Genomic DNA, 15,251 nt, shown 5'->3' on the forward strand with positions numbered 1-15,251 from the left:
CTTACGCGGCCGGTATGGCTCCCCCATCCGGTTACAATGTTTGCCAGAATTGCACTTTAGGTCCCTGACGTGATGTCGTGGTCACAATCAAATTTAATCCCAAAAACAACTATAGATAGTGGTAAGAGGGTATCGAACTCAGGGAGTATGTGGAACGTATGTCGATTGTATAGCTTTGTAATTAAACTACAATTACCTAAAATGCAAAAATTAAAACTCAGTGATGTAGATTGTTGTTTTGGAAAACTAAATTAATAACTAAGAGCAAATTGAAATTGGTTGTTTAACAGATTAGGAAAACAATGACCATCTTAGGATTCAGTTTCTTTAAACAATTGTGTGTAATTCCAACTAGAAAGAGTTACATAGACATAACTCGTGTATAGATAATTGTTGTGATAAAAGGGAACAAAGTACTCGGATTAGATAACGCGAGGTTGTTTCCCGATGACCAATTAATCAATAACCAACCCTAACCCTTCCCATGATATCTCGATTGCCAACGGCACCAAGAACATACGATTGAGACTAGAAATTGCGATACCAATTAACACGCTACAAACAATTATGCATACACCATGATAAACAAGCAAACACAAGTTACCATTCTAGAAATTCAGAAATAAACAAACAAGAGTTCAAAGGAAACCTGCACCTAAGATGATCACCGAAAGTTCTAGCCACTCATAGCTTGGTGAATCATCATAACAAGCAATTCAACGTTCATACAAATCAAAAACACAAACCGAATGTTAGGAAATGTTTAGAACCAAGCCCAGACAGCCAAAATCGCCCCCAAAGTGTTTCACAAACGTCCAATGATGAGGAATCATGAAAAGACACAAGAAAACTAACTTTAATGAGGCAGTTACGTTTCAGATGCAGCTTCCACCGTAATTTACGGCCATACCGTAAATTATGGTACACATATAAGTGTTACGGTACAGGTAGACTGATTTACGGTGAGGATCAGGCCTTTTTCAAGTCCACCGTAATTTACGGTCATACCGTAAATTACGGTAACATCCTGAGTTTTCTTTCTTTGTTCACGTGATACCTCTGCCAACAACAAAACCCTCAAGTCTGCCGCCAATCTCTTCCATGTGCACGTGATGTTTGTGGCGGCCCAATCACCAATAAAGTCTCCAATGTGTCTGCCTCTTTAATTCACGTGAGTGGCTGCTTAATTCGTCTACATGTGCCGCCCCCAAAGACCCAATCCGATGGTGTTGTGCTTGTTTGTTTCTCCAAATCGGCCCAACAAAAGGAGTCCATGTGCAGCCCACTATCATGTGTGATGATGATGTCTGCTTCCTTTCCCCCAAATCCACGTGATGACACCAACTGATGTTGATGATGATGATTATTAAAATTGTTGTTTGCTCCACAAAAGTCAGCCACCAAATATGTGTTAATTATAAAAATTGATGTCCCCAAAGTCTTCACGTGAGGTTGTTAAATGGCGGCTGCCCAAGTCCAACCGAACCTTGCATGGACCGTCCACTAAAATTGCATGTACCGCCCAAAAGAACCCAATCATGTGCCAAGCCCATGTGAGCACGTGTGATGTCTTCTTTTCTTTCTTCTTAGAAGTGCACATGATAATATAGGATATTGTTGTTGACCTTTATGCTTCCAAGAAAGTCACCCTCAAAACCTTGTATGTATGCGTGAGATGATGTATGATTTATATCTCAAGGCTGTGAAGTATATTATATTGATGATGGCTGATTGATGGAAATTAATCTTTAGCCGTTCCACTACAATGCCATGTACTTAACCTCACCGTATTAAGTGTTTTACCTGTGAAACCACACATACACTCATAGTTACTATATTCAAGCAAATAACCAAGTAAAGCATGGAATTTTAATCTTTTTAAACCATTTAAGGGTTGTCCAACGGACCACCCGTCAGTCCCTGGTCCTTTTAATAGTGGTTTTAACTTAATATTTTGCACTTTTAACCCTCCAACTTGATTTTTAAGGACCCTAAGTTATAAACAAACTTTGTTAAGTCCTCGGTTAGCTTTACGATCACCCGAAAAGTCTTAATTTGCATCGTTGACGCTTTTAACCCCTCACTTACGAATGTTATCATAACTTTCTCATACTTTATCGAAATCTTGTGAGATTTTCATCACGTATTCTAGTGAGCATAATTAATCGTTACAAAGCTTCGAGTTCGTTAGCAGGTCACTCAGAGGTATAAATTAAACATGTTGACACTTTTAACCCTTGCGTTTTGTAATCTTTAACTTTCTTCCACAATTGGCTTCGTATGATTCTGAATTCATTCGTTTAAGAGTAAACATCGTGTAGGGTTGTTGAAAGGTATAATTATCCAATGTTGACACTTTGAACCCTATTACACATATACTTTCTTTGTTTGTCAACTTTAGTCCCTCATATGTAATCTATTACACGTTTAAAGCTTATGACACGTGTCGATATTATATTGGACATGAATTTATGAGGTGTTACAGCCTCACCCCTTTAAAAGAAATCTCGACCTAGAGATTTACTGAAATAAGTGAGGGTACTTCTCTTTCATTGTGGACTCTACCTCCCACGTGTACTCGGGACCTCTACGGGCATCCCATTTAACCTTTACAATCGGCACCTGCTTCCTTCGAAGCTTCTTAACCTGTCGATCCTCGATCGACAAAGGTTTTTCAACAAACTTTAAGATCTCATCAATATGCACATCTTTATGTGACATGAGTTGTGACTCATCGGCTAGACATTTCTTCAGATTACAGATGTGGAATACATTATGTATACCACTGAGCTCTTCAGGCAGGTTTAACTTATAAGCCACTGCTCCGACACATTCGATGATCTCGAATGGTCTTATATATCTTGGGCTTAACTTACATTTCTTACCAAATCGCATCACCCCTTTCCAGGGTGATCCCTTTAGTAACACTTTGTCACCTACCTCGAACTTTAGAGATTTACGCCTCTTATCTGCGTAACTTTTTTGCCTATCCCTGGCAGCTTTGAGACGATCTCGTATCTGCACAATCTTATCTGTCGTCTCCAGGACTATATCAGGTCCTGTTAGTTGGACATCTCCAACTTCTGCCCAGCAAACGGGCGTCCTGCACTTCCTTCCATACAAGGCTTCAAATGGTGCAGCTTGAATACTGGAATGATAATTATTATTGTATGAAAATTCGATCAATGGAAGATGATCATCCCAACTTCCACCTAGATCAATAACACAAGCCCTTAACATATCTTCCAGTGTTTGAATTGTTCGCTCGCTTTGACCATCCGTCTGAGGATGATATGCAGTGCTGAAATTTAATCGAGTGCCCAGAGATTGCTGGAAGCTTTTCCAGAAATGTGATGTATACCTCGTATACCTATCAGAGATGATAGACACTGGCACTCCGTGGAGAGATACAATCTCATCCACGTACAACTGAGCTAACTTATCTGAGCTGTGTGTTTCCTTAATAGGTAAGAAGTGGGCTGATTTAGTCAATCTATCCACTATAACCCAAATAGTATAATTTCCTCGCTTTGTCTTAGGTAACTTGGTGATAAAATCCATAGTCACCATCTCCCACTTCCAGGTGGGAAGTTCAGGCTGTTGTAGCAAACCTGACAGCTTCTGGTGTTCAGCTTTAACTTGCGCGCACGTCAAACATTTGGCTACATAAGTGGCTATAGACTTCTTCAAGCCTATCCACCAATAATTTGCCTTCAAATCCTGGTACATCTTGTCACTTCCAGGATGAACGGAATACTTAGAACTGTGGGCTTCTTGGAGGATAACATCCCGAAGTCCTCCATAGATTGGAACCCATATTCGTCCATTTAATCTCAGGATTCCATCCTTGCCATATGGTAACTGTTCTGCATTGACCCCCAGTTTTTCACTGGGATAGTTAGCTTCTAAAACTGCTTCCTTCTGTGCGGCTAACAGTTGTTCATTCAAATTCTTCTTCAATTCAATGCTCTTGGCATTGATTCTTATGGGCTTAACCCTTTCCTTCCTACTTAAAGCATCGGCGACCACATTCGCCTTGCCTGGATGGTATCGGATTTCACAATCATAGTCATTTAAAGACTCCATCCATCGTCGCTGCCTCATGTTTAAGTCCTTTTGATTAAACAAATGTTGAAGGCTCTTGTGATCAGAATAGATCACACAATTGGTACCATATAAATAATGCCTCCAAAGTTTTAGTGCAAACACAACGGCACCCAACTCCAAGTCGTGGGTGGTGTAATTCTTCTCATGCACTTTTAGTTTTCAAGAAGCATAGGCAATAACTTTGCCCTTCTGCATGAGCACACATCCCATGCCTGTGTGCGATGCATCACAATAGACTACAAATTCTTCGATCCCTTCAGGTAGTGTCAATACTGGTGCATTGCTAAACTTCTGCTTAAGAATGTCAAAAGATTCTTGCTGCTTGGGACCCCAGTCGAACTTGCTATTCTTTCGGATTAGTAAAGTTAGGGGTGCTGCAATTCTTGAGAAGTTTTCAATAAAACGCCTATAGTATCCTGCCAGACCTAAAAAGCTGCGAATCTCAGTGGGCGTCTTCGGCTCTTGCCAATTCATGATAGCTTCGATCTTAGCGGGATCCACCTGGATACCACGCTCGCTAACCACATGTCCATGAAATTGGACTTCACGAAGCCAAAATTCACATTTCAAAAACTTGGCATAGAGTTTCTCTTGCTGTAGGAGTTTAAGAATACAACGGAGGTGCTTCTCATGGTCAGCTTGATTCTTTGAGTAAATAAGAATGTCATCAATGAAGATGTCGACAAATTTATCCAAGTAAGGCTTGCAGACGCGGTTCATGAGACCCATGAATGCTGCTGGTGCATTAGTGAGCCCAAAAGGCATCACTAAGAACTCGTAATGACCATAACGAGTCCTAAACGCAGTCTTGTGTACATCTTCATCTTTAACCTTAAGTTGATGGTAGCCTGACCTCAAATCCATCTTGGAGAAGTAACTTGCCCCTTGTAATTGATCGAACAGACGTCGATCCTGGGCAATGGATATCTATTCTTGTATGGTGAGTGGCTCACCATACGGAGTCTTGATCACCACTTGCTTCTTGTCGCAAACGATCTGGGCTTGGTTATGAGATAACCAATCCATGCCTATAACTATGTCGAAACCAGCTAATTTTAAAGGAAGCAAGGATAACGGGAAGGAGTGGTTCCTAATGGATATAAAACATCCATCTAACACAGTTGAGGCAGTCTCTAAGGTACCATCAGCCAACTCTACCTCATATTTCACGCTTAGGGTATTAACAGGTAAATTCAACAACTTACAAAACTTATAATCTACAAATGACTTATCCGCACCTGAATCAAATAACACCCTTGCATAAACATCATTTCTAAGGAAGGTACCTGTTGTCACATTATCATCCCGGACGGCTTCTCGTGCAACCATTCGAAAGACCCTAGCATTGGTCTTTTTGGTCTCTTCAGGCTTTTTGGCAAACTTAGGGCAGTTGGACTTGATGTGCCCCTTCTCGTTACAGTTATAGCACGCCGCATCCTTTATTTTCTTGCAATCTAACGTCGCATCTTGGCTCTGATACCACTTGTAGGATCGAGATTCGACCTACAAGTGAAATGACAGCTTGATTCACGCACAGATTCACTTATAATGTCTTGTTATATTGATTTGAAAGCGTTACAGATCAAACGACACTTCAGCAGCACTTCGGCTCTGGAATCAGCAACTCGTTCCAAATGAAATGACAGCTCAGGTATTTATAGGAGGTGCCATTTTGCATGGAATGGACATAATGCATTTCGAACCGGTTCAACAACTCCAAAACCCTATTTTTATGTTACCGAGCTTCATTCTATCCTATCTAGAAACAAGACTCGATACAAGATGGAGTCGACAAACATATGCACCAACAGACTCCCCCTTGGATGTTGACGAAGTCTTTAGTGTCGAGTCTACAACGTCTTCAGTCTTTATCAATCTTCGTGCTCTCTCCAAAGTATCTAACATTGTAAGCATCCTTTAAACTTTACCTCCTTTCTTTTCAGCTCCTATCCTTCTCCTTGGATGTTGAACTAATAAACTTCAATCTCCTCTTTGTTTCACTCATCGGCAACTGGCTCGGATAGCAGAATTCGAAACTGGCTCTACTATCTTCAGACTCCCCTTTGCTAGCAGAATCCCCCTTAAATTGTTCCGGGATCGCTTTCTGACATAGAACTTCCACAGGTTCAGAACGTCTCCTGGCTTTCCGTAGCAACAGGGTCTGGAACCTGGCTCAAGTCTGCATATCTTCAGGAGTCGAAACCTGGCTAATCCTGCACAACTCTCTACCTTAAAATAAATTTCGCAAATTTATCAATTTGACAAATTTATAAATCACTTGCAGGTATTGTTCAAATTGATTTAACATTTAAAAACTCTGATGACCACTTGTAAGAATATCATTTTTCTTATACAGACTCTCCCAAACCTGTTCATCATATTTAGCACTCGGAATTTTGAAAATCAGCTTTTCAACATCAGTTGTCGAAAATAAGATGAAATAAAATCTTTTCGATTTTTCAAAATGTTAAACTAAAACACAATCTTTTTGGATTTCTGTTTTAAATGGAAAGCAGTAAATAAATATTTACAAACAATATTTTTGTGAGTTTGTGTAAGAGGATCATATCAGTTTATGAGACAAATCACTAACACCATTAAGCTTTAAACATTTTAAGTTCTAAACTATTCACGTAGATTGTCAGTATACCGATCCTCTTAAATTTTCACACAAAGTTTAACTGTTTCGAGATACGAATTTAGTGTTTTAAGCACTTAAACTTATTCGCGTGTCCCACCTCAGAATATACTCCCGTATCCAGACTTCTATATTCAGTCTTATAGGTGAATGTACACTAATGATATCTGTCAACGGGTAAATGCGAGACCATGAGAGCTCAGGTTAGAACTTCAGTTCAGACAAAGAGATGATGGCTCGTCTTTAGGTGTGTCTCGTTTGGGGATCTTTTCTTCAACAGCACATGATTAGCATTTTTCAATGTTTCATCATTTTTTATGCTGAGGGTGAGCTTTAAAATTAAAGCAGTGCAGAGCATTATACGAGGACTAGGCTATTGCTGCCGCAAAATCAGAAGTCCTGGTATAATACCCCAGATATCATCACGCACAAAGACCTAGTATGTCAGAAATAGAAAATCTTCAAACAAGATTTCGGGGGTTACCCATATATCCGAGAGATGTTCCCCACAAAATAAGTAAGCTATTCATATTTAGGTTTATATCTCGAAAACAATCTACTAAATATATAAAAACCTATTGGCATATCGTCAGTGAGACCGTTTATCACATTTGACTTTCCAATTCTTTAGCATGTTGTGATTGTCCACTGATGTACTATCATTTCCTCTTTTTCACAACAAAACTCATTTTTGAATTTTCCAATGTTTTTGGCTTTTTCAAATTTTCTAATATTTTTGGATTTTCTGAAATTTCTTACTCCCCCTAAAATTCAAAACCATTTAAAGAAATCTTGATAAACTAATGTTTCAAGCTTCAAATCTCCATCCACTTGGCGTAAACCATCAGAACTCCCCCTGACAACAAACTATTTTCCCATTATGATTTCAAAACACTTAAGTTTGTTTTAATCAAAATGGTTTATACGGAAAATTAGTTTTGTTGACACCACTTGTAGGATAGGGGTTTTGATCATCACATTATTCTTCAACCACTTGTATGAGAATTAAATCAAGTTCAACTTAATGACCTTGATTAACCACTTGTAGCAACACTTGTCAACCATACCTCTTGTAAATTGAAATATGACAATTTTCAGTTTTTACCACTTGTAGGTTTTTCAAACAAACATATTCAATAATGATGACGATTCCTACTCCACGATTACCAACTTGGGAGCTCCGGCAAGTCAGGATTTTAAGTAGAGAATGCTGTCACCCAAGCCTGACCAGTCTTGGGTGATTGTGAATCATCTTCAATCCACCTTCTTTTTGATTTATAAAACTCTTTCACTCCCTTTACCTTCCCATCGACCATCTTCCCAAAAATATGTTTCACTTTTCCATTAAACGCTTTTTCAGCATCAAATTCTTCCTTACTAGAGAAGAATTGATCTGAGATCTCAATCTTTCCAACTTTTGACTTCAAGTTTTCTTTTGACAATGGAGGAAAGTTATCATCGTTCATTTCTGGAACGAAATTCTCATCATTTTTCAAAAAAAATGACTCCTCTGACTTTGACGAGTCAGATTCATTGTCAGAACTACTCTCTGATTTAACAACCCATTTCTGTTTGTTTAAATCGACTCTTCTTTTGTAAAAGCGTTTCAAACTTTCACCAATTTTGAAAGTCGAATTTTTGAACTCTTAAAACTTTTCATTTGATTGTTCTGTTTTATCAACACATTTCTTTTTCAAATCTGAGTTAGAAGTAACTCCCTGTTTTATATAAGTGGACTTGGGGCAATTCCAAGCAATGTGTCCAACTTCTTGGCATTTGAAACAAGTTCTTCTGTCAACTCTTGGTGCAAATTTCTTCAAAACATTCTTTTTCTTTTCTGCGAGAAACTCTTGATTTGACGGTTTCCTAAACAGTTTCTCCTTCTCTTCCTCTGAACTTGTACTTGAAACAAATTTAGTTTTTGGTTTATAATTTTTCTCATTTTTATAATTTTTAGGTGGAATAAAACCCAATCCCTTCTTTTTGAAATTACCGTTATGGTTTGATTTCTTTTGATAATCAAAACCAGAACTGTAACCCTTTTTCTTGTTTAACCTTTGTTGAATTCTTGAGGTGTAAGGTTTAGGTTTTTCAGCAAGATTTACATCTTTTATTTTAGAAAAATTAATTTCTGTTAATTTGAAAACCTTTTTTATCCTTTCAGTTTTAACACTTCTTATTGGAAATTCTTCATCAGAAAATAATTTGTCAGAATCATTCAAAGTATATGCAACTTTGAATGTTTCATCATTCAAATTATTTTTCGACATCAGAAATTCTTTATTGTAAACCCGTTTGACCGGTGAACGCGGACTCTTTTCTGATGAACTTAAACTTTCAGATTTAGACTCCGATGTTGACTCTTCATCCATATCCAACACCTGATCGACCACTTTCTTTAATAACTCAGACTCATGATCAGTGTCAGACGCTGTGAATGTGACGTCGATGTTGTCTGGTAACTCATCAGCGGTTTCAGACTTTAACTTTATATTGACTGCCTTTTTTAATTGCTCCTCATTTGGTTTTCTGGGAGAATAACTTTCCCAGATCGGAGGCGGACACTTGTTATACTTGACACTTTGTTTCTTACCAGCATCCGTAACTTTCGTCTTTTTTTCTTGAAAAGCTTCAAGCCTGCAACAGTAGGATAAACTCTATCAATCAAATAATCACAACTTGAATAACTCAGCAGCAATCGTCTGATTCTTTCATTTTTAATTTTTCCGGTCTCCAAATCCTGCTTCAGCTTTGCACACTCTTCAATATAGCTATTTATGACCTTCTGCTTAGTCATTAATGTTGAACTCATCATCGTTGAGGCAGCTTCTACTTCTACGTTTGTCTTGTTCAAACTATCAACCGTTCTGTTCCGCACATCATACGATTCTTTTACATACTTAACATCAAACAACAGTTTTTCCTTCATCTTGTCTAGCTCAGTATACCTCTTATCTTTTTCTTCACAATCTTTGCAAGGAGCTAAACATTTTGCACAAGGTTTTACAACCTCTACAATCTTTTCTACCTCGACAACTTTTTCAACTTCGACAATTTTTTCAACTTCGACAATTTTTTCAACTACCTTCTCAATCACATTCTGTTCTTTCTCAACTTTTATCATTCCTTCACTTTCATCAATCTCGACCTTCTGTGTCGGTTTCTCTTCAACTTTTACTTTCTCAGCTTCCATTTTTTCTTTTTCTTCAGTAATCCTTTTAGCTTCCAATTCTTCCAATTCTCTCTTCAGTCGAGCAGTCCTTTTCTCTTTCAACATCTCGATTTTATCTGCAAAAAACAAATTAAAACTAAATGAGTCCAATTCCAATCTAGCATTATTAATATACTCTTCCTCATCATCAGTGTCTTCTTCACTTTCTGATGACTTTAAAATCTTCTTTCTTTTTGGCTTAGATTTGACTGACTCTTCTTCCAAGATTTGAGCAACAAAGGCTTTATCTTTTAAGTAATTTTTATCCGGAATGTATTTATCCCAGCTAAATCCCTCTGGAAACATTTCATCATCTTGGTCTATTATACCAAAAAAAGCTTTCTTCTTCTTTTCATCTTCAATTTGAATAGTTTTTGAGCTTGAAGATTGTTGTTGATATGGTTGTTGAGCAACCTGATGATAAATTGATTTTCGATGATAGTCGTTGTTACCAAACGGATCTTGTCTTCCTGTTGCTTCTCTGTTTGTGCACTCCCGTTTAAAATGCCCCTTTTCTCGACAACGAAAACAAGTAACCTTTGATTTGTCAAACCCTAACTAAGATGTAGCAGCATCACGAAGATCATCTCTACCGGTGATTTGTTTGAATTTTTCTTCTCTTCTCAAAACACTAGCTAAACACCACTTGATATCCATCAACTCAAGTTCCTCAGAATCAATCTGATCATAATCCTCCTTAGTGAGCTTCAGATTTCCAATTCTTCTAGAAACTAGGCTCTCATAAGACTCTAACATAGTAACAAGTGATGCCATGTGTTGCTTAGCCATATCTGGAGAGAGATTTTGACCATTTTGTATGTTTAATGTCACATTGCATTGCAGATTTGTTGAACTCTGTCGTTGAGAACTTGGTGTTGAGAAATTCGGATCAAAGCTTGAATATGATGATGAATATCCACCACTCTGAGTTATAGTGCTAACATTTGTTCCGGAAGTACTATCAGCACTGAAAGCAGTCTGAATCTTCGAACTCGGAGTAGTCTCAAATTTGCTTCCTCTATAGTATAGACTCTCATCTTGTTGAGCAAATGGATTATTCATGATAGCAGTTTTCTGAACATCTAATTCATGTTCTTAAGGATTCTGTATAAACTTACACAAATTCATACTTTCAGATTTTCTCATATGTTTTAAGATCAACAGATATGTTCCCCATTTATCTTGTGGTAATGCATCAGATAGCTTATCAACCCATTCTTCATCTTCCTTTTTGATGTCCAACCTTTTCATTTCCTGGACAAGATGACAATATCTATCGATAGTCTTCTTAGTCGGTTCACCTTTACAAGCTGTAAACATATCAAAAGATTTCTTTAGTAATGCACATTTATTTTTTATCATATCAGCACTTCCCTTAAACTTCTAAATCAACGCTAACCAAATTGATCTAGCAGTTTCCACATGTTGAGGCAAAACAAAAATATCTTCTTTTACTGCTTGTTGAAGAATGCTAATCATCATTTTTTCATTGGTGTATTTTAATTTCTCAATCGCTGAATATTCACTTAAAGGTTTTTCCTTTCCACGATCATCTGTCGGTTTAACCTAATCTTTGTCTAACGAAACCCATGCATCAAACTTATAAGCTTGCACCCAATTTTCAAAACGGTTTTGCCATCCTTTAAAATCCACAATGTACATAAGCTTCGGAGGCTTTTGAAAAGTTCCCGTTTCATTTTCGATTTCAATAGTTTCGGCAGCTGTAACTGGAGCAGCTGGAGTAGTAGCAAACGCGTTATAAAACTCTTCTTCCATGTTTTGGTAAGATGTTTCACAAATTCACAAAGTATACGCGGATTGACGGTTCAAACGAACTGGACAACTTTGAAGCGAAATGGACTTTTGGTACGAATTGACCTTTGAAGCGAAATGGATCTTTGGTGCGAAATGACCTTTTGGTGCGAAATGAAAGTCTAAAAGTTCAATTCGTGTGAAATGGAAGTCTAAATAACCATTTCGTGCGAAATGGATGTTTCTTTCAAGCGAATTGGATCTTTTGGTGCGATTTGGGTCAATTTCAAGCAAGATGGTTCATTTCATGCGAACTGGAAGTCAATTTCAAATGGAATAAAAGTCCATTTCATGCGAAATGATGTTGATGTCACCTGATCGGTATGTTTTTGACAAAATTGATCAAGATTTAGGTCGATTTTAGGTCTAATTCTTTCAAGGATTGTTTAAAGCTGTGTTTCGCACATTATATGTGAAAATCATTTTAACCGTAGAAATTCCGTTAATTTTGAAAATGTGAAGAAGACTGAGTAGAAATCAGAAAGTTTGATGAAAACAAGCTGAATTGGAACTCTTCCTCCTGAGCTCTGATACCACTTGTAGGATCGAGATTCGACCTATACGAGTCTATCAGAAGAGTTCTAATCCAAATCAAAGGCGGAATTCATTGATTCAGACTTGATTACAGCTTGATTCACGCACAGATTCACTTATAATGTTTTGTTATATTGATTTGAAAGCGTTACAGATCAAACGACACTTCAGCAACACTTCGGCTCTGGAATCAGCAACTCGTTCCAAATGAAATGACAGCTCATGTATTTATAGAAGATGTCATTTCGCATGGAATGGACATAATCCATTTCGTGCGAAATGGACAATGTCCATTTCGTACGAAATGGCTTCTGCCATTTCGTACGAAATGGCTTCTGCCATTTCGTGCGAACTGGTTCAACATCTCCAAAACCCTATTTTTTATGTTATCGAGCTTCATTCTATCCTATCTAGAAACAAGACTCGATACAAGACGAAGTCGACAGACACATGCACCAACACTCAGAAGACTTACAAATCCCACAAGCTCTTGGCTGTGATTTGGATTTCGATTCGTACCTGCATTTACCCAGATGACGTTTCTTGCAAACTTTACACTTGGGCTTTTCACCCAATTGCTGATCATCCTTTCTAAACCCGGAACTCTTCTTGTGCTCGGAGTTCCCTTTGTGCTTCTTATCGGAACATCGTGAGTTCTCATCCTCACGCTTCCTCTTCCTCTCATCCGAATGCCGAAGCGATCTCTGCCTGACCGCATCTAGGGTAAGAGACAAGGATAAATCAGCTGCTGACCTAAAAGTAGCAGGTCGAGATGCCTTTACACTGGCCTTGATCTCTGGGGCCAGACCACCAATGAAATGGGCAATTCGCTTGGGTTCCGGTGTTACCAAATACGGAACCAATCGAGACATGGTATTAAAGCTTGTGAGGTAAGCTTGACAATCCAGGTTCTTCATAACCAATGATAAGAAGTCAGTCTCGATCTTCTCAACCTCATGTTGAGGACACTAATTCTCCTTAATAAGAGCAACAAACTGATCCCAGGTCAGATTGTATAGTGGGATCTCTCCAGTAGCTTGGATCAAAGACCTCCACCAAGCTAATGCTTCACCTTTGAAAGACTGAGATACAAACTTCACCACACCCCTATCAGCACAACCACTGATGTCAACCACGGTATCCATTTCATCCAACCATGTCATACAGTCAATAGCTCTTTTTTCCCCAGTGAAATCCCTGGGTTTGCAGGAGACAAAATATTTACAGGTACAGGTCTTTGTGCGTGGTTCACGATCAAATATAATCTTCTTTGATGGAACACTGTGCTGATTCGAAGAGTGTTGTACATCATCCTTCTTTGTCTCATGTTGCTTAGAAGGTGGCTTACTATGAGCCTCAGATTGAGTCTTGGGATGAGATTTGGAGTGGGGTACAGATGATGTCTTACTATGCGTACCACTAGATTCCCTGAATTGCCTGTCCACTGCTTTAGATACAGCAGTATCAATCAATATTCGAAGCTCTTCCCTGGTTATATTGATCCTAGTATTCTCATGGTTTTCCAGAGGGTGACTGTTAACTTCTTCAGACCCAACCATGTAGCTTGATTGCTACATAAAATAATGATAATGGTTTATTCAGAAGTTTATAATAGTACTATCATCCTTGATGATTTATTAACCATGGTATTAATAACCATATTGGTTAATTTGTTAAATATATTTATTCAGGATTTTTCGTTATAATAATCCTTAGTTATAATTAGGATTTAATAATAGCACAAAAGGCCAAGTCACAGGGACAAACTCAAATTATAAGCCAAGATTTTTATAGATTCGAGGCATTAAGGTTTGAATCATAGTTCCTTACCTCTTTTTGACAGGGAGTCGTAGACTACAACTGTCTTTTGTCTTATATGACAATGAATATGGCCCGTAGGCATTACATCACTATGTTTAATTAATAATTAAGGAGAGGATTTGAAAGAATCCAATATAAGGATGACTTATGCGATTTTAATGAATCATATTTGCCAGGAATGTTAACATGTTTTCAGATGTTAACAAGGATCTGAATCTTAATAAGCAACTACCATCTTGGCCCTATCTTTATATGACATATGGACTAGGCTTTGCCTTTATGATTTTATTTTATATAATGGCAGATCTTATAAAAGGAATGATAACTTTTATTTATTTCAAATTTTTATGTTTATGCATATAATTGACAAAAATGAAATTTTAAATTCAACATTCCACTAAAATTTAAAAAGGTACATGATTGCCCTAAATGGGACTTTTAACAGAATTATCTTGCCCACGTAGGGGCTAAACAGAAACAACATGCCCACGCAGGGGCTAAACTAGAAAACAAACAAGTCCTCGCAGGGACTGAATATGGAAATAGATGTCCATGCAGGGACTTGAAACCAGGAAATTACAATAAAATAAATAAAATAAGGAATCTTCAAAAATATCTTTTCTTGCTCTTCCCCTTGAAAAAACTCGCCAGACCGTTGAGAAAACCGTGGTTGTTCCTACGCTCTTCTTGAACCTCCCGCTCTACCTGGCTCAACCTTTGGAGGATCCCCTGTTGTTGCTCTGGCGGTATCAATGACGGCTACAGCGGCTGCTGATGTGGAGGTTGAGGAGGTGGCGGGTGTTGGTACCCATAAGCTGGGTACCCAACTCCCCAGGGAGCTCCATATGGCCCCTTAGGGTGGAGAGCATTGTAGTTCGCCGCTACAAGGTATGGGTCAGCTTCAGCGTAGCTGTAGTTGGTGTGGGCCGGCTGTTCGAACGGGTTATACGCCGCTGCACCGGCGTATGTAGGAATTGGGTTATCGAAACCCATTGGTGGTGGTGCGACTGGCATAGAATCCACCTCAGAGACAGGGTTTGAAGAACCACCCATCTGCGGGTCCTCATAAAGTAGCGGGTAGTGACTGCCACTCGAAGGTTGAGGGGTGCTGATACGCACTCCTCCTCG

The 15,251-nt window shown here is 38.4% G+C and overlaps 1 protein-coding gene across 1 annotated transcript; it reads right to left on the reverse strand.

Annotated features, from left to right (window-relative positions):
- Window positions 1-1,741: 1,741 nt before the first annotated feature.
- LOC110919191 (caldesmon-like) lies at window positions 1,742-13,174 on the reverse strand. Its single transcript, XM_022163469.1, has 6 exons — window positions 12,832-13,174; window positions 11,169-11,266; window positions 10,899-11,030; window positions 9,831-10,370; window positions 5,394-5,610; window positions 1,742-1,803 (listed from the first exon to the last, which is right to left on the reverse strand). Exons 1-6 carry the CDS (start codon window positions 13,172-13,174, stop codon window positions 1,742-1,744), a joined length of 1,392 nt encoding a protein of 463 aa, XP_022019161.1.
- Window positions 13,175-15,251: the final 2,077 nt, after the last annotated feature.

Source organism: Helianthus annuus, chromosome 16 (genome assembly GCF_002127325.2).
Source record: "Helianthus annuus cultivar XRQ/B chromosome 16, HanXRQr2.0-SUNRISE, whole genome shotgun sequence".
Lineage (NCBI taxonomy): Eukaryota > Viridiplantae > Streptophyta > Magnoliopsida > Asterales > Asteraceae > Helianthus > Helianthus annuus.

What these genes read in the sequence shown, in the direction of transcription:
- LOC110919191 (XM_022163469.1), bottom strand. Translation starts at nt 13,174, where the DNA reads ATGTCTCGATTGGTTCCGTATTTGGTAACACCGGAACCCAAGCGAATT. An exon ending in AAAAGGAAGATGAAGAATGG is followed by an intron (nt 11,031 to 11,168) that starts GTTGATAAGCTA and finishes TTAGATGTTCAG; the next exon opens with AAAACTGCTATCATGAATAA. An exon ending in AACAGAATGTGATTGAGAAG is followed by an intron (nt 5,611 to 9,830) that starts GTAGTTGAAAAA and finishes TTTCACTTGTAG; the next exon opens with GTCGAATCTCGATCCTACAA.